General features: G+C 36.1%; 1 protein-coding gene across 1 annotated transcript; it reads left to right on the top strand.

Moving 5' to 3' along the window:
• The first annotated feature begins 407 nt into the window (after window positions 1-407).
• Window positions 408-19,836, top strand: LOC129409224 (polycomb protein SCMH1-like). The gene is made up of 8 exons (XM_055154695.1): window positions 408-680; window positions 8,165-8,511; window positions 10,353-10,482; window positions 11,288-11,494; window positions 14,348-14,521; window positions 15,464-15,667; window positions 16,254-16,408; window positions 17,280-19,836. The coding sequence occupies exons 2-8, from the start codon at window positions 8,248-8,250 to the stop codon at window positions 17,403-17,405; spliced, it is 1,260 nt and encodes a 419-aa protein (XP_055010670.1). The 5' UTR covers window positions 408-680; window positions 8,165-8,247; the 3' UTR covers window positions 17,406-19,836.
• Window positions 19,837-19,852: the final 16 nt, after the last annotated feature.

Here is a 19,852-nt window from a genome sequence, read left to right as displayed (position 1 = left end):
CGGCTGTCTACAATTCAATCACAACTGCTCTAATCCACTTTAACCCCTCCTCCCTCCTCCCTCCTCCCTCCTCCCTCCTCCCTCCTTCGTCTCCTTGTCGGACCCTCCCCCGGGACCCTCGCCACGCTAGCCCCATTAGCCCCATGCTAACCCTGCTCTAACCTCCCCCATCCCCCCAAAGCCCCTGCCAGATCCAGAGGCAGGTGACTGACTGCCTGTCGATTTGGCCCACAGATAACATGCATAAACAGCCAAGCCTACCCCCCCCCTTCCTCCTCCTCTCTCTTTTTCTCTCTCTCTCTTTTTTGGTGTCTCCACCCGTCCCTCCCCTTCGCGATATGCAAATCAAACATACCCCCTCTGCCCGCCCCTGCCGCCCCTGCCGCTCATTCATTCGCTGGGCAGGATTTGCAGTAGTAGTAATAGTAGTAGCAGTTCCTTTGTTGTGGACCATATAGTGCCGGGAGAAAACTACTACTACTACAACAAAAACACAAGGAAGTAGCAAAAGATTGAAGGATAATTATTAGGAAGCCATTTAACATTTGAATAACTGAAGCGTAAAAGTGTTTTGTTTGTGGTTCTTGTAACAAAAAGCAGAACCAGGAAACGGCTGGCTTGAGAAACTTACATTGTCGGGAAATACTTTTTCTCCAACTTCTGCTGTTGGAGGACTTCTGGTGAGTTCACAATGTTCTTTCTTTGTACAATTTCAAAACTGTAAACTTTCATTTTTGTCCTCAAGTGTTGGTTTGGCCATGCTTTCTTGAATTACTTTCTTTCTTGGTCATTTGTAGAGAAAATATAACAAAGAATTCTGTTTTTCTTTCATGGTTGGCTTTGGAAAATAGTTTTGGAAATAGATTATTGCGGATTTCCTAACACTTATCTTTTGTTTTTCTTTGCTAATCTGGTAGGAATTTTGAGTTTGAGTTGTTTTTGTAAAGCTTTATAATCCGTGTGAGCAATTACACTAATCACGCCACTCTTTCTTATCAGCATCCTCATCATCATCATGTTTCACAGTTTGCCAGTGTTTTATAATCCTATTTAAAGTGGCACATATCTTGATCGTAAATATGTATCAAGTTTCACTTTTTGTAAACTAACCGTGACTGTCTACTAAGCATTTAATCTGAACCAAAGTGTTATAAATTAGTAAACTGCATGTCTCTAAATTCCTCAGATGTTATATAGTACTAGAAAAATCAATAGTTTTGTGAATGATCAGTTTGAAGTAGGAGTTTCTTACAACTTGTGTTTCCAGTCACGCTTTCTTGATTTTGAAACCAAGACTCACACCATCTCATTAATTAATCATTTTCAGGTTATTTTCTTTATTTTTGCTACTTTTTTGATATTTGGTATTTGTATGTATAGAAGAAAGTAGTAAAATGCGAGGAAAAAAACACTGAATGAACTTAGTTTTGGGTGTAAAGGCATTCACATTTTACTTTTTAACTAATACTGGTGTATTAGTCATGGTTTCACTTAACAAACGTTTTATTTTTGGTTGTTTTGCCTTGACTGAAGTTGCCATAAAACATGTGTTTTTGTATTTTACCAGTACAGTAAAGTTTAGTTAGTTTAGTTTAGTTATTTGTTTATTGATCAGACACATTAAAAACAATAAAAACATTGATGTGCACAAAGAGGTAATGTGTTTGTGCCAGTTTCAATCCTTGAACTATTCATTTTGTTCAACAACAAGTCAGTTTGTTGTGTGGTAAAACTTGAGTAGGCGCCATACAAAATCTTGTATCAGATTTTCTTTGGAGATGACCAAACTATTGCATTGAGTATTGTTTATATTTTATTGGACAAATGAGGGATTACACCATCTCATTTTACATAATTCTTACTCTCCTTTATTTGAGTAACACAGTTGTAAGAAGCAACCATCTACTCCAAGCCAAATTTTTTTCATTCCTTGCTCATGAGATGCTCTTAAAGGATCAGGGCACATTGTTTTGTTAAGACAGAAAAATAACAACACTCCATCTTCTCATGCACACGTGCACACGCAGAGTCTCGTGCACGCTCGTTACCCCTGGGCGAACTGTGGATGGCGGGTCAGTGGGTCAGCCTTTGTTACAGAGACATGATCAGTGCCATATGTTTTTTTAATTACACCCAGAACAATACACACCAGGCTAATAAAGATGTTAGCTCGTTTACAATTGGTTTAGGTTTGGAAAGTTATTGTTGCGTTTATATGAGCCATTAGCATCAGCCAGCCATTTAGAATTTGCATGGCATATCGCAATGAGTGTACAATGTAGACTTTTGTTTATTTATTTATTCAAAATTTGCTTATTTGACTTATACAGAAATTGTACAAAATTTACATGACATCACAAAGAGTAAAAAACGTGAATCTAGACTTTTAAAATTTTTTTATTAAACCCATTTTGCTCTGATGCTCAGCTCTGATGCCCATAATTGTACGAGCACCTGACCTGTGTGAAATGTGTGTGTGTTTTTTATGCTGTGGTCTATGACTGCAAACAGTATTGCCCCTTGGGGATAAATAAAGTTTTCTAATCTAATCTAATCTAATCTAATAAAAAAAAAAAAAAAAAAATCAGTTTTACAATTCTGGTTCTGGGGTTACTTATCCATAGCAAACTTTAACAACTTAAATTTTATTGTGGTAGCATAGTAGCATTTTTGTATTTTTTTTTTTTTTTGTTAGTTTGTTTGTTTTTTTGTTTGAGAATTCTGTGTATTTAAATGCAGTAACTGAAAACCATTAGAGAACTTTGCATCCAATTGTTGTTTTAGGCAAGAGAAGTTTATTTGTATAACACAATTCATACACAAAGTAATTCAAAGTACTACTACTACTACATAATAATAAGAAAGACTTTAAACTCACAATACAAACAGATCAAAACAGAAATAATAATAATAAAGAAGAGAGCTGATTAAACACATTTCATTCAGATCACAGAACTTTTTTTGAGCCTGATTTAAAACAGTCAAAGCAGAAGTTTGTCTCAGATGTTCAGGAAGTCTGTTCTAGATTTCAGTTACAGTGATTCACCATGGTTAGTCCTGTTTTAATTTAAAAGTGCACTGTATACATTTTTTTTATTACCTGCTTGTTTCTATGAATCCACAGTATGACATTAAATGGCTCTACCTTACATTTATTTAAATACAGGTGACGTTATATCACAAAAATGCATAGAAAAACAAGAACTCTGATTGTGAGCGGGGTTGCCTCTCCACAGATATGACCTGTAACTTCGTTTGGTTTGGTCTCGAGGAAGATAGAAAGGTTTAATACTGTGAAACACTCCAGACAAAGCAACATCTCCATGGAGAAGAGCATTTGATGGATCTTCCACCAGAAATGTTGCACAATGCACCTTCAAAGCTTGAAAGTGCTGCTGATTATTTGGCAACTGCAATCTAAAAGTAATGATTAAATGACAGTACATGGCCTATTTTTCCCTTTTGGTGCATTAGCATACCAAAAACAGCCCAGCGCAGTTGTTTTTCTACACTAGCTTCATGCTTTAGCCTGATTAGCTTTGCCGTCCCCTGTGACTCTTTGAAACCAAAAACCTGCTCTTTCTTCACCTGCTTTCACTCATTCTCCAATTAAGCAGCTTTTCATGCTTTTACAGTCTGTCCCCCTTACAGAGTAACTCAAGCCCCACAGCCTCTGCCAAAAACATTGTACTCAGAGCTACGGCTCATTTCAGTTCTCTTCTTGTGTAGTCACGATAGACTACGCTACAATACTCCATTTGATACTAAGAAAAAGGCTGGATACCTTTACAGACACCTGTTTTTATGTACCACCTGAATAGTATTTTTTTCTGTATCTTTTGCTTAAAGGTGCACTGTGTAACTTTTTGATTGGGGGGTCTGTCACCTCATTGTTTCAACTGATGTCCAGACAGGCGACTTATGGATTCATTTTATTGCTGGTTCAATTACTGTTTTTCATTCTTTAAAACTTGAGTAATACTAATTGTCCAGCTTTATTTTATTTACGAATTACGATTACGATTTATGAATAATGTCTATTAACTTGGGTCACGAAGGTTTGTGACTTTTAAAACATGGGTCCCTTGAAAAAAGTTTTGGAAACACTGATTTACAGAGACAGTTTCATTTTCAACACAAAATTTTAGTTTCTTCAATGTTATGTTATAGTTCTAATATAAAAGACTATTCTAAAACTAGTTATGAAAGGCCCTAGTTCAGTCATATTATTTCAGCATTCATACTTGTTCAAATGAGAATCTAGTTTCAGTACTATTTCTAGAATCAGTTAGCTAGTAACTGGGTATCTATTTTCACAGTCAGTTTTTTGGTTTATTTTTACCCATTATAGCAGCATGAAAACCCAAACATGGAGGAAGTGCCTAGTCTGAAACAGAGCTTATAATCACTATATTACTTTTTCATATTACAAGGTCACACTCAGGCTAATTAAGATGGACAGTGTATTTTGCCTAACAATGCTGTATTCTTTTCTTCATGTAAATCACTCTTTTGTTTGTAAAAGTAGGATTATATTTCTCCTTCAGGCAGGGACCCTCTTTGTTTGGTCACGGATGATGTCTCTTTAAAAGACTCAAGGGCCATTGTTTTGGGATGTGGATTTTAGCAGCAGCCGAGCGCAGATAAGGAAGGCAGAGTGAGAAGTGGAGGAGTGACAGTTGAAAATAAGACGCCATGATTTTTAAAGTAGGAAAACAATGAGGGATAGTGAAAACATTCTCTAGCTATTTTGCGTCGTAGTACAGTCTATTGTCTGAAAAAGTAAGTAAAGAAGTTATACAAATTTGCACTCAACAACTCAAAATGTTTTAAAAAGTGTTGGTGTGTCAATTATAATTGAGACTTTAGGGATTTTAATCTACAGATCATCATTGTTTTAGGCTGTGAAATATTTAAATAACTTGCTTTTTACTTAAAAGTGCATTGCTTAATTCATCACCTGCTTCACTCCATGAAGATGTTATCATTTTCTCCTGGAATGTTCTACAGTGTGGCTTTAATTATCCATCTCTATGGAGACATCACCAGAAGTTACAGGTCAAATCTGCAGAGAAGTGGGCCCACTCGCTGAACGTATTATCATTTTTGTGGTAGTTTTCAGAAACAAAACCCCCTCTAACTGAATAAATGCAAAATATATTTATTTAATGCCATACTGTGGAACATCCCAGGCAATACAATAACACCACCATGGAGACAAGCAGATAGCGGACGCTCCACCGGAAAAGTTACACAGTTACACTTTTAAACTTTCATTGCTATAAAAATATTTGGTAACACTTTATTTTAGGGTACACTTAATAACTTCTAACTACCTGCAAATTAGCATAATTATAGATGGTTAATTTGTCATTAATTAGTATTTATTCAGCCCTTATTAATGTCTAATTCCCCATAAGATTATTCTCCAGTTAGTTAGACATTTACAAACACTTTTCTGTTACACTCCTTATTACTGCTTATTAATATGATACTAAGCCATTTTTGTCCATCATTCTAATAAACCTTTGGTAATAAATGTGTTGTTAAGGACTAGTAGCACAAGAAATGTAGTTTTTACTTTTATTTACACTTTACACTATTTACACTTAATACATTTTGTTTACTCTTGGCTAATAAAACACTCTCTATTTGGTGTTAATAGAGTCCAAGTAGCCATGAATTAAGTCATTAAGCTCTAAATATGTTCCCCATTCTAATATGATGTTTTGATCATTTTTAATAAATGACGAGTTTGACACAAATTAAAATGAAATATGGTCCCTATTCTAAAGTGGTCTCTTCTTCACCCTTAATTCATCTATTGTGACATTCATATTAAAGGTTTATATATGAATAGATAGTTGTACAAAACAATTCACGGGAAAAAATGGCCTAGTATCATACTAAAAAACATTAATAAGGAGTGTATTAAATGGAAAGTGTTTGTAAATGTCTAACTGATAGCAGAATAAGCTTATGGGGTATTAGACATTAATAAGGACTGAATAAATACTAATTAATGACAAATTAAGCATCTACAACTATTCTAATTAACAGGTAGTTAGATGTTAATAAGTGTACCCTAAAATAAAATGCTACCAATTGTTTTCTTGCACTGGTTTGGACCTATTTTAATACTTCCCAGAGTTAAGAACCTTGTGGCCTTTACAGATTTGAAATACATTTTTTTGTAATACATTTTTGTAAATAATAACTGGGCTAAAACTGATTCAGAGTGTCTATTGTCTAGTTCATTTGAAACACAATTTCACATTCTGTTTCGACTTTCAGAACAAACAAGTTTATTTATGTCTTTCTTTATCAGATGAATTAGTTCAGTTTGTTTCAGTTCCTCTTTCATCCTTATTTGGTCATATTAAGTTCATTTTTCAGGCTTTAACTTTAGGGTTTAGAATCAAACAGATAATTTCCTTGTCTTTTAACCTTAATTACTGGATGGAAAGTTAAACTCTCTCTTTCCTGACCCCTCTCCATCTGAGCGGCTTTATAATGATGTTGATTGTTGTTTCCTGAAGCGTTGCCCTGAGGCTCCTGACTTTGGACCTCATTAGATGAAAGTGTTTTAAACAGAAGATCTTCTGTTTGAGGCAAAACAGCTCAGTCTGCATTTAGTCTTTGACCTTTGAACATTCCCATCCAATTATTTGGTAAAAGTGTCTGTATAGATCATACGCATCGCAATATGAAGTAATTGAATGATTAGGGGGATGTTAAGTCTGATTTTGTGCATCATTGCGTTTGCTTGCTTAAAGGTGCACAGTGTAACTTTTCTGGTAGAGGGTCCGTCACCTTATGGCATTTAATTTAACTATCTCCGTGGAGACAAGCAGGCCACATCACCACCTTACTGGTTAGATCTGGTGAGAAGGGGTCCCACTCTCAGTGAGAATGCATGTTTTTGTGGTAGTTTTGATAAATAAAAAAATAAATATATGAAAGTGAAAAAATGCATAGCACACTCAGATGGCCCATGTCCCAAAGCTTTTTTTTTTTTTTAATTTTCAATAACGTTTTGGCAAAAAAGCCTTTATCAGATCATTTTTCTTCTTCGTTCTTCTTCTTCGGAGCACAGCAAAGACCAACTTTTGCCAAAACGTTATTAAAAAAATAAATAAAAATCATACAATCATCAAATAAAAAAAAAACAAACATCTGAGTGTGCTATGCATTTTTTCACTTTTATTTCATAGTTCTTTGCATTTGCACCTCTACAAGAACCTTGGTGTGCGTTTCCTGTTTCATCTGAAAAAAAATAAAAAAAAAAAAAATACACACATTTAAAAATATATTAAAAAATAAATAAATCCAAGATGCCATGTTTTGGAACATCCCAGGCAAAGCAATAACATCACTATGAAACAAGCAGAAAAGTTACACAGTGCACCTTTAAGTACATCTGTTGAAATTGTATACCAACTTAATGTAGAAAAGGTTTGAGTGATGGTCGCTTGGACACTGTTTTAAAATGTTTGTATTAACCAACTCTACATGATCTTTATGTTTTTCTTTTGTTATTTTGTATGTACTAATAGGGATGTAACAGTAACAGAAATATCGTGATATCGTATTGTCAAAGGTCTCACAATAATATCGTGGACCATCACAATATATCAAATTACAAGACTCTTTGCTTAAATTAAGAGTCATGGTGCAGCAATAGCTAAAAAAACAGAGGGAACTACATAGACCATGATCCTTTGCTCCATTTCAGTGCAGACTACATGACGGAATAACTGTTATAAGCACTTTTAAATCTTATTAAGTCTTGTCATGGCATTTTAAGAGGAAAAAGTAGCATATTCACAGTTTTGTTAGCCTCCAAAAAATATCACAATAAATATCCTACTGTGAGATGTATATTGTGAAAATATCGTACCAAGACATTTAGATATTGTTACATCCCTAGTGAATAAATTGCTATTCCTAATACGGAGCTCAGCACCAAATATGCCCCATAACTGCTACAACTTCATTTAACTGGACCTGAATGCTTTGGGTGACGTCACACTCCCTTATTTCACTTCTTTATGTTTATTATCAAACCAAGTAATAATTAGAAAATCATGAAAACATGTTATATGCACTTTAAACTGATGATATAAAAATAGTATTAATCTTTTGTCTTTCTTCTGTCCCTCAGTCACTTTGCCCAGTGCGCTCCTGGCTCCTGTCTCCTCCTCTTCCTCTCTCACCACTCGGCGCTCGTCACACAGCTCCTCCTTCATGCAGACCTCGTACCGCCTGCCCCACCCCTTACCCCCCCTCCCGGTGCGGAAGGGGGTCCGGGGGAGAAGACCCAAATCCCAGACCATCGCCCTCCTGAAGGCCGCGGCAGAGGCAGCAGCTGCAGAGGCGGCAGCAGCCTCTTCTTCATCGGTCAATGGGAATGGACTGTCCAGTAAAAGCCCCCCCAGGACCAACATCTCCACAGGGGTAACACTGGCCCCCCGACCACACAAGAAGAGGGGTCCGAAGCCAGGCAGCCGGGTAAACACTACATCTGAAGAGTAATATGTTATGATATGGCCCATTGAGTTTTGGTAATGTTTTATGGATGTGGCTATTGGCTAACAAGGTGATAAAGAGCAGAGGAGGACAGGGGACTGAAAGACGGGGAGGGGAGGTAATACATTATGTTGAGACAAGTTTAGCAAAGAGGCTGTTTTGGCTGCCCTGTTTTGGTTCTTAGCTTATTTAGAGTTTGGAGTTAACATAAATCTTTGTAATAAATTGTACCAAATCCTCTTCTAATTTGGGAACATGTAACTAATAGCGCTAGAGTATTTATTTAGCTGTCAAACAGTGTTATAAAGATTAAACCAGCCCTTAATACAAGCCAGTTGTGAAGACAATGATTAATTATAGTAACAAAATAGAATCTATATGGTACATACACTTTCTTTGTCTTCCGTGAAGTAGTCAGTTTTATTATTATATATGTTTTAAGGCTGTAAAACCCCTCATTACACACTTTATTTATCTTTCGGCATTGTTCTTAAAACTTATTGCTTCTGTCATCCTTATGCTATTTTCCTCCTTCTTTATTTAACGAACTGAAGATTAATTTATTCCTTAATGGCACCTACAGCTGCGTAACTTCTACCTTCCTTCAGCATGTCCAGAAGTCCAACATTTTGTGTGATGGTTTGCATCTTCCTCTGTCTTTTGAGAGCCTTTGTCGGTGTAGAACATTCCATTGACACTGGATTTTGATGGGGAGAAAACTTGCAAACATACAGGACTTCAGAATCACACTGCTAGCGATCAAAGATTTATGTAAATTTGGTAAACTGAACACATTCTATATTGTACAGGAGACATAGCACGGAGGAGATTGATTGATAATGGTCTACAGTCCCATAGCCAATCTGGATGCAGGGGGAGGAGCATAACGCGCGATCATACGCCGTTAAAAAAAAAAAAAAAAGCAAAAATTGTACAAAAACTAAATCTACGAAACAGTGAGGCTGTGAAAGGTGAACTGCAATATAATGAGGGATGACTGTATTATGCAAGATTGTTGATGTGAGCTTTAAGCCAAGTTATAATGTTGTCACCTCCCCAAAAACATACATGGAGTTGTGTTTTGTTTCATTCACGCACATTTAAGTAACCCTTAGGTATTATTCTGTTTACATCTCCAAAGCTCAGAACGCTCTGTTCTACTTTGTGATGTCATGTAGTGGTTATTACAGGACTGAAATTATCCAAATGATTCTACTGAAGGTGAATGGAGTTAAAAACACAATGATGTACTGTATTTCCGAATGAAATCACAAGGGGACACAGAGTGTTTTCTGTTTTGAGAGATGAACTCAGCCTAAATATGCAGGTTTGTGTGTTAAACATGTGTGAATGAAACAAAAGACAACTCCAGGTCTGTTTGTGACGAGGAAACATTATAACATAGATCAGAAGATAGTGTAATATGGACTTTAAATATAGATTATACCTTAGGCTTATCTGATAATCTAATAATAATTTTGCAACATTTTCAAGGTATGAAGGTGTGTAATTTCAAATAAATAACAACTTTCTGTTTTAATTTCAACAAAATAACCCTCATATGCGACCGATTATGTTTTTCTAAGACAGATACGCAGAATTAAACATAATCTGTGATCTTAAAGGGGACATAGCTAAAACAAGACTGGACCTAGACTTAACCAGGATAAAACAGGACTAAACAAATGACCTAACCAGAACTCCACCAGGACTAAATGCAATACTAAACCTTAACAGTTCCTTGACAAAACCAAAACTAAACAAAGACTAAGATCTGAACCCAGACTGACTAATTAATGAGCGTTTCTTTGTGTTTGGCACAGAGGAAGTCCCGCCTGGTCCAGTCTTTAGGGTCCTCCCCAGTCTCACCGTCTCCTTCAGAGACCAGACTCAGCTCCAGTCTAGTCTCCAAGGACAGTAACCATAGCAACGGGTCCAATGTCGTCTGCACAGGTAAATCACATTAAGCCAAGGCTGCTAATAATTAATGAATGCTAATGGTACGTTTACGGTCATTCAGTATGGGCAATTACAAGTTCTACCTCTTACAAGTTGGTTTCTTTCTTAAGTTTATTTGGTAATGATACTTTGCAGCTGATGTCATCGTGCTAAATGGAGGCACTGCTCTGTCTGAAGCTCTGTTATTCAAGTTAGACTTAAAAATCGAATCTGTATGAAATCAAGATCAGATCAGATTAGCCATAAGGTTTACTAAAGAAGTAAATGTATGTTTTATACTCCAACCATTTAGTTAAAATGTCTGTATCTGGTTTATTTTGTGTGATAAAGTAACATTTGTCTTGCCCCAAAACTGCTATAGAATTGGAAAAGCAGCTCATAAGGTCAAAACGAGATTGCGGCGTGCATTCTGCTTAAAATCTTCAAAAAAAAAAAAAAAATCACCATTGAACCAGGAAGTAAGGCTAGTGCTTCGTTAGCATACTAGTTGGTAGCACTGATATGACAGCCAAACTCTCTACTAGGAATGTGTGGGAAATAAGCTTAGACCTGAGCAAATGGTTTCAAATGAACTTCTGTTTTTCACTTTTTTAAGACAGTAAAACACAGTTCCTTTAAAATATTCTAAAATAAAAATAATAATACTGACTCATGTGTCTGAAATAACAATATAAACAATACTCCTGAACTAAAAAAATACCTTCAAGTGTATTATAGAGCTGCAGGTTGTAGGGTCAGTTACATGGCCGTAGGTCTGTACACACTTTTTCAACCCATGTATTTGTCCCTTCTTTTGCAGTATGTGTGTATGTGAACAAACACGGAAACTATGGTCCAAACCTGGATCGTAAACTGGTCCAGCAGCTCCCAGACCACTTCGGCCCAGCCCCGGTGAACTCGGTGCTGCAGCAGGCAGTCCAGGCGTGTGTGGACTGCACCTACACGCCGTCCTCTCTGCTCACCTTTCTGCAGAGCCAGTCCCACAGCGGAGGAGAGGTCATCAGAGGTCAGACACACAACACTACTGTTAATGATTCTGCTTGAGTTTCAGTATGTGTTCACAGTTCACACTTGTCTTTGGTTTTGTTCTGGTTAGGCCTAGTTTGAGTCCTAATGTAGACTTGGTTTGGTCCTATTCTAGTCCTAGTCAAACCCAAGTTTAGTTCCAGGTTTATTCCCAGTTTAGGTCCAGTTTGTGTGGTGATTGTGTGAACGGACCCTTAATTTGTCTCTTAAAGCTCCACTATGTAACCTTCATGGTATAGGGCCTGTCACAAGTCTTTTTTTTCCTTTTCTTGGAATGTTCCACAGTACAGCATTAAACCAGTCTGTTTACATAGAGACAAGCAGCTAGATAGAGACAAGTCAGATCTGTGAATAAGCCCAGTTTATTGCATTTTTAAGTTTTTTTTTTTTTTTTTTTTTAGCAAAAATGTGTTACTGAATAAATGCAAGATAGATTTTCATGGAGTTTCATAGTTTAATGCCTCACTGTGGAATATTCCAGGATGCTCTCATCACAAAAAAGTGGTAAATGTCCCACTAGTAAAGTTACATACACTGGAAAAAAAAAACTATATCTAGGTAAGTTAAAATGACTTAAATTAAGAACATTTTAATTTATTTGAGTAGAGTCAACCTGACAAGTAAAATTATCTGCCAATGGAATAAGTGTGTTTTTCTTAATTCAAGCAACTTTCGATTTTTAAGGGCAAAAAGTTTTAGTTTTTCTTATTTTAAGTGTAGCAAGATGTATTTTCATATTTAAGTACAAAAAATTTTACTCCTCTGGCAGGTAATTTTACTTGTGAAGTGAAATCGACTCAAATCATGATAAAAATTTCTTAATTCAAGTCATCTTAACTTGACTAGATTTAGTTTTTTTGCAGAGTAGTGCAACTTTACCTGTGTTACATTTGCTGTGCGGGTGACTTTAATATGTACATTTTATTAGGCACTACTCTTTTTTTGAGAAGAAATTTGACTACCTGAGAACAGAACTCATGTTAATTGTTAATTTGTAGCATAAATTATTAACAGGGAAATTTGATGCTTTCATGCTTCAGGCCAATAGTTTCTAACTGATGTATGTAAATATAATTTTTTTTTTACTTACCATACAAAATGTTATATTGTTATACTAGTACATCTGATGGCGTATATTTATCATTTACACAAAGCCAAAGCCATGTGCAGCAGCTGAGAGTCTGTAATCAATGCTGACATGTGCGCATAACCTGGTGTGGGATTCTGGGAAGTGCCTCTCCCCTGGGGGTCTGATCAGCTCTGGACCGGGCAGGAGGGGGCGGGAGGGGCAGGAGCGGGGCTTAATTGTGGATTTGTGGAGGCTTGGCTTGGGTGGGAGGGTCTAATGCAGTTTGGTTGTTTGAGAAGGGCAGGCGAGATGATAATCCCAAAACATCTGCTATTTGTCTCTTTTCTTCTGTCATTTCTATCGCAGTTCCCATTCGCTTTTTCAATTTATTCCTCTGTTTGAAATAAACTGAAATGTATAATTCTCTGATTCTCTTGCCAAAAATGGTTGGTATAGAGCATTATGAAGACATACCTTGTAAATGACTTGCATTTACCATAATATTTTCAAATAGAATCAGCACTAGGGATGTAATGATATCCAAATCTCACAATACGATATTTATTGCAATATTTGTGGAGGCTAACAAAACTGTGAATATGCTACTTACTTCTTTAAAAAAAACATTGATACTGTTAATAATGGTACCGTTGTAATATGAAGAATTAAGATTTAAAATTGTTATTAATGTTAAATCTCCACTGACAGCACCAAAGGATCATGGTCTATGTCGTTCCCTCTGGTTGCTTTTAGATATAGCTGCACTATAGCAATGAATTTAAATAAAGAGACTTGTAGTTCGATATTGTGACGATACGATATCACAATATTTCTTTTATTGTTACATCCCTAATCAGCACTAAACATTGTGCATATGAACGAACAGCCAGAGTAAAATAGGACAAATCTAAAAACTGACTATATATGTATAGATAGCTGGATGGATAGATAGACATAGAGATATACTTTATTGATCCCGAGGGAAATTCAAGTTTTGATGCAGCAATATTTACACTGCACATCTCAGTCGCCTTTGTGTCTCAGTCAGAGGTCTCAGTGGGGTTTAACAGGAGGACTGGTCAGGTAGGATAAGCAGATCTGTGACAGGGCGGAGGAGAGTAAGAGCCAAAAGTGTCCCTTCTTTATGTCCTGCAGCATCACAGCAACCTCCAGGGGGCGCCAGGTGAACACAACAGCAAAAGGCTTCACTTTTACTCCGCTCTGGTGTTTCATTTAGTGACAAAATGGTTCATTCTCTCAAAGTGTTTCCTCTGGAAGGTCTTCTACCACATTTGCTGCCACATATGGAGAAAAAAGCCTGTAGAATCTCAAATGTCCATAACTAGCTCCAAGTAATTTTCCTTGTAGATCAATGAAGTTTGTCTAAGTCTAAGTTAGCTACCTCCTTACCTAGTCTTTTTCATGGCCTCCATGGATATGAGACAAAAAACAAAAAGCTAATTTCACACAGCCACCTGTCCCTTACTTCCATGATCTATGATATGATGTAAAAAAACTGAGCTCAAGAAACAGAACGCTCCAAAATTTCTCATTATGGCAGCCAGGAAGCCACAAAAGCAGCATGTTTTGTTTTGTTTTCTTTTTTTTTTGTATGCAAATTTTTTTGGTTGATATGGCCCAACCAAGACCAAAAACAAGCACAGAACAAGCTTATGCATAACCACATTTTGAGAACCTCTCTTTAGACAGTCCTAAACAGTTTTCCTTGATGATTTAACTCCATGTATTTCTGTGTGTCCACAGTTCGGTCAGACCATGGTATCCGATACGTGAAGCTCCCGTCTGTGTCCAGTGCCTCGTCCGTGCTGCGCTTCCTGGAAAACCTCTGCTCACATCTGGAGAGCGACTGTGTGTTCAGCTCACAGCCTTTCAGCCCGTTCACAAACAACACACGCTACTACGAGAGGAGCAAGTCAGGTCAGACTATACACTGTCTGGGGAAACTATGAAGCTAAATATGTGTTTTAGATTTTGCATAGTGTATTTTTTAGTTTGTGGCAGCTTGATAAAAAAAATAGCAGGATTAAATTAGTTTAAATTGTTCAGTAAAACTCAGGATATAAAGCGCAGGGTGGGGTTATATTAAGTTACATTTATTTGAAAATTGTACTTTTAGAAGTTTGAAGGTATACTGTAACTTTTTGGTTGCAGATCCTTCACCTGTTTGTTTCTATGGATATGTCATTATTCTGCCTGGAATGCTCCACAATATGACTTTAAACATCTCTACCTTATATTTATCCAATTATAAGTCTCTTTATAGCTCAAAAACACCAAGAAAAATGGGCATTCAGACTTGGCCTTGTTTGGTCACCATGAAGATAGAAAGGCTTAATGCCATAGTGTGAAATATTCCAGACAAAGCAATGACATTTCGAGGAAGACAAGCATTTGACTGACCCTCCACCAGAAATGTTACACAATGCACCTTTAGTTTCATTTACTATGTGCATCAATTATCTTACTTTTATGTATATTTTTGTTTTCTATTTTTAATAACCTTAAGACAGGGTTTTCCAACCGGCATTTTCATTTTGTAAAGGTAGCTCATTAGGTGCAAAAGGTTGGAGATCCCTGCCTTAAGATATTCTTTAGTTTTCAAATTCTTAGATATTTATAGTTTAGTCACAGTAAGTAGTATGCCTTGAATTCACTTGCAGATATTAAAACATAAATCAAATGTCCTGTAACTTAGTTCTCAAGTAGTATTTTCACCAATATTTTTTACTTTAACCTAAGTTTTTTGTATCAGTATTATTATTATTTTTTCTTTTCATATTATTGTTTGAAAGCAATGGAATTACATTAAAATGCATCAAGAAGGCAATATCTCGTTATAATGTCTGTTGTGCCAAACAGAAAACGGTTTGTCCAATGAGAACTCTTCAAAGGACAGCACTCCCATCCCTCGTCCTCCTCACAATAACAGCGCTGACTATCGAGCGGCAAAGAAAGAGCGAGCTTTTTACCACGGCCACGCCCAGCAGACTCCGCCCCCTCTGCGGCGAGTCAACTCCAATCCCTCCGACATCACCCCAGCACACATCACCAGAAGAGTGGAAGGTAAGAGAGAAAGACATGAAAATATGACTTCAGTATTACGATGTAGGGTTGGGAATATCTTGATTTTTAAATGATTATTCTATCAATAACGATAATCCAGTAATATTTTTACAACCCACCAGAATTCACCAGCATTATGCATGGTTCATATTGGTAATAAATGATCACCTTTTTCATAGCAATTATCATTTTAAGACAAAAATTATAGAAAAGTGAAAAACTGAAGAGAAGTATTGCACAACAAGTAAGCAGAGAATGGTCAATCATAAACATCCATCCATTTTCTTCCGCTTATCCGAGGCCGGGTCGCAGGGGCAGCAGTCTAAGCAGGGACTCCCAGACTTCCTTCACCCCAGAATCATAAACATTTCCATTCAAATTTAGATTATTTTCAGTAAAAATAATTAATAAAGGCATTTTATTGTAACTAGTGAGTGCCTTGGGTTTTTTGCATCTTTTTACTGACCTCCCTTCTCAAAGAGCACCTTGAAACCTTTTTTAGATTATTTTCATTTTTATTTTTATTTTCTATAATTATAACTACAACTATAATTAATTTTATTTTATTATAATATATTTTTTACAGCTCCCAGCTCTACTACAGGCCCAGACCATATGAAGCAGGACACAGAGACCTCGGGAAATGATGCCTCCTCCTGGACAGTGGAGGAAGTGATCCGGTTTGTCCAAGAGGCAGATCCCCACACTCTGGGTCCACATGTAGATCTGTTCAGGAAACATGTGAGTATTTTACAATTTTTTTGCACATTTATTATAGTTCTTCAAACATTTTGCAGCTATAAATGTGAGGAACTGTGTAATTTAAAGGAGCAGTATGTAGCCAGGGCTCTTATAGTTATTAAAAAGGTAATAAAAGTACAGCTGAAATATAAATATGCATATAGAGGTAGTGAGAATTCAGATCAGATAGTCCTTTTAGGTTTAAACTAACTGGATTTAGACAATGGAACAGGCAACCCAAATAATGCTCTTTCTGCTTTATATATTGTATTTTTCGGACTATAAAATCTTTTAATTTTCTCAAAAATCGACACTGTGGCTTATGTATTAAATCTCATTATTTTCGCTGTATCTGGAGTTTGTATTTTGCATCTCTGTGTCCGTTAGAGGCCACACAAACAATATCCTCATTAGGCCCATGAAAATAGTGTGATTTTAATTGTGTCTGGCTCAAGATGGATTCGATCACTGCTCTGTCAGACACAGGCCGGGCTCGGACAGAAAAATTCAGGACAATCCATATTCTGTTATTGAGTTATTGTGAATGAGTTGAATAAAGTTTGACTTATCTGACTGTTTGGTTTCGCTTAATGCGCCGTATAATACAGTGTGCTTTATGTATGAAAATAGACGAGAGAATTCAACATTATTGATATTGTGCCTTATAATACGGTGTGCTTTATAGTCTGAAAAATATGGTAATCATGCTCATTTGATAATCGTCTTGAGATTCAACATAAGAACAATTGTTACCAGTAAAATTATTTGATTTGATGAGGTCTGCCTTGTATCTGGGGTCATAGGTATGACTTGGCTGGTAATGTGGCATTGTCTTACATTAAACTAGCTGTACTGTAATTTTTCTTTGTAGGAGATTGACGGGAAGGCTCTGATGCTGTTACGCAGCGATGTCATAATGAAGTACATGGGACTGAAACTGGGGCCTGCGCTTAAATTGTGCCACCACATCGAGAAGCTAAAACACTCCAAACCGTGAAACAACAAGGAACAATCTCCCTGGAAACCAAACAAAGTATTTCATATGAACTGCAAACACGTGCACCCTCACCTTCAACTTTACTGAACTAAAACAACAAGCATGACGTCTGGATTTTATTTCACAACAAACTGAAGGATTTATTTATTACCATTTCAGTTTCTCATAAACAATAATACAAATACTGTTATCACCACTGATATGGATAACATTGATGGTATTGGATTTGAATGCCTTTTTCCCATTGGATCCTGCAGCACATAGCAAATCTAGTCTATGGGAGTCCAAACTCTGGTGGATCAAGTTTTGAAGCAAGATGCACACTTATAACTATATATTGTGTTCTCATTGTAATGTAAATGCCTTTGACAACTACAAACAGATCATGTATTGTTTTGTTGTGCCTGCTTTGCCAGAATCTATGAAAGGACATTGTATTCTCATAACAGACAGGTTTGATTAAAGGTGCACTGTGTAACTTCTAAGGTGGAGGGCTGGCTACTTTCTTGATGGAGATGCATGAAATGTTTGACAAAGTATGGTATTAAACTTATCTGCCTTGCCTGTATTCAATTACTGGTGTTTTATATCTTATATATATTGAAAAACATGAATTTTTACTACGTGTGGGTTTGCTTTTCCATAGATCTGACCAGTAACTTGTCTCCATTGTGATAACCAAGTTTATTTCCATACTGTAAAAGCAACCACATGTCCATGGAGACACACAGGAGACAGATCCTCCACCATAAAAGTTACACAGTGCACCTTTACGTTGAGAACTACTTACTGCAAATACAGTATATAATTTTGTTGAATATTGCAATAAAAGTGTATTTTGTCAGTGAATATGCAAAGTCATCACAAATATAGCTCACCAAATTAATAGACAATTGAGAGATTAGTGTTCAATTACCTGTTTATTCTGTTTTAATTTTAGTATCACTGGATTTGGTTGTCAACTTAAATATAAAAATGTATTCTAATGTTTGTCTAGTATTTGCCATGAGGTATATTGGCCATGGTCACACTGCAGTCAGATGTTGCTAAAACAATTAAGCTAAGTAACTGGGCTATTAACTTTTTAAAAACAACACAGTAGGAGATGCATTTACCTTGTTGACATGTTTTGGCTGCGAGCTGCCAGAACGAGACGGTAAATACACCTACTCTACTGTCTTTAAAAAGAAATTAAAATATAAAAGAAGACAAAATCAAAGTATTTGGATAAGTAACTGTACTGTATAAATTTATTTTGATTTGGACAAAAATATGGGAGTAGGGCAGGGCAGTTAATAGATTCATAATTGAGGTCGAGAGTCATTTTTAATTTTTATTTTACTGCCCGTAAAAGTGGAGAGGAAGGAGTTTATACATGTACACTTCTTCCTATGCCTTTTTGAGAATAATTGTACTTTTGCACAACTTTTATCATAATATTTCATATGGTTTAGAAGATGTTTTATCAGAATTTTGACTTTGGAAGTAGAAATTGGGCTTTTTGTTTGTTAAAAGGCACTGACTTTTATTTAGTTTTTGAAAAGAAACAATAAAACTGAATTGAAAATCAAGATAAATCATTATGAGGAAAACACTATTACCCAGCCCTAATTCGATGTTTAAATGCACAAAACGTTATATTATATGTGTACACATTAATGTTGAAATACAATGACAGTACCATTTATAAGAATAGTACTGACAGTATATTAAATCAGATTTTAGCGATAACATTTGGATGCAATGTGAACGTGGTCAAGGCACAGAAGAATACACAAGACCAATGCAAGCAAGAAGAGTGTACTGTACTATATTTACTATTTAATGTTTCCAATTATAACTGTGATGTACAATGAGAAATCTAATATTTTTGGGAACGTTACATAGAGACATTTGAACTGAAAGGATTGACTGAAGTGACTGGGATACTGCAAGTTTGAGCTGTGTACATAAACAGGGACTTTGTATAGAGACAAAAGGTTGTTTTTGATATGGTTTTATACTGTAAGAAAGCATATTAACCTGTATCAAGCGTATGTGTATCAGCTTTTCTGCCTGAAATACTCTTGTGTCATATAACTACCTACAGGATGGTGTTTTGTCAGTAAATATAATCTTAAATATTGCTTTGTTTTTCCATGGCAGAAAAACTCATTTTCTGAACATTTCAGAATCATTTATAAACCAAACCTGCCTGTTGTAGTTCTTGCTTTGGCTCTCCTGTAGTGTGATGAGTTATACTTGAAACCATATTGCTTTAACGTGAATCTCAGGTTTTAGTAGGGCTTGTTTTAAGAGGTTTTTCTTTTGTTTTTCTTTATTACCATAGACAGAATACGCTGTAATCTGCTATGTTTATGCTTTTGCCTCACCATCTGTCCATGCCATTTCATTTGTAAATATAAAACTACTTTTTACCGGAAGTTCAAAATATGTTTGTTAAATAA

This window comes from Boleophthalmus pectinirostris, unplaced genomic scaffold (assembly GCF_026225935.1).
Source record: "Boleophthalmus pectinirostris isolate CB_2022bp ecotype Guang Dong unplaced genomic scaffold, ASM2622593v1 HiC_scaffold_19, whole genome shotgun sequence".
NCBI lineage: Eukaryota > Metazoa > Chordata > Actinopteri > Gobiiformes > Gobiidae > Boleophthalmus > Boleophthalmus pectinirostris.
Note: the sequence above shows the minus strand (reverse complement) of the source record. Positions and strands in the feature narration are given on the sequence as shown.

What these genes read in the sequence shown, in the direction of transcription:
- LOC129409224 (XM_055154695.1), top strand. Translation starts at nt 8,248, where the DNA reads ATGCAGACCTCGTACCGCCTGCCCCACCCCTTACCCCCCCTCCCGGTG. An exon ending in GTCCGAAGCCAGGCAGCCGG is followed by an intron (nt 8,512 to 10,352) that starts GTAAACACTACA and finishes TGTTTGGCACAG; the next exon opens with AGGAAGTCCCGCCTGGTCCA. An exon ending in CGGAGGAGAGGTCATCAGAG is followed by an intron (nt 11,495 to 14,347) that starts GTCAGACACACA and finishes GTGTGTCCACAG; the next exon opens with TTCGGTCAGACCATGGTATC.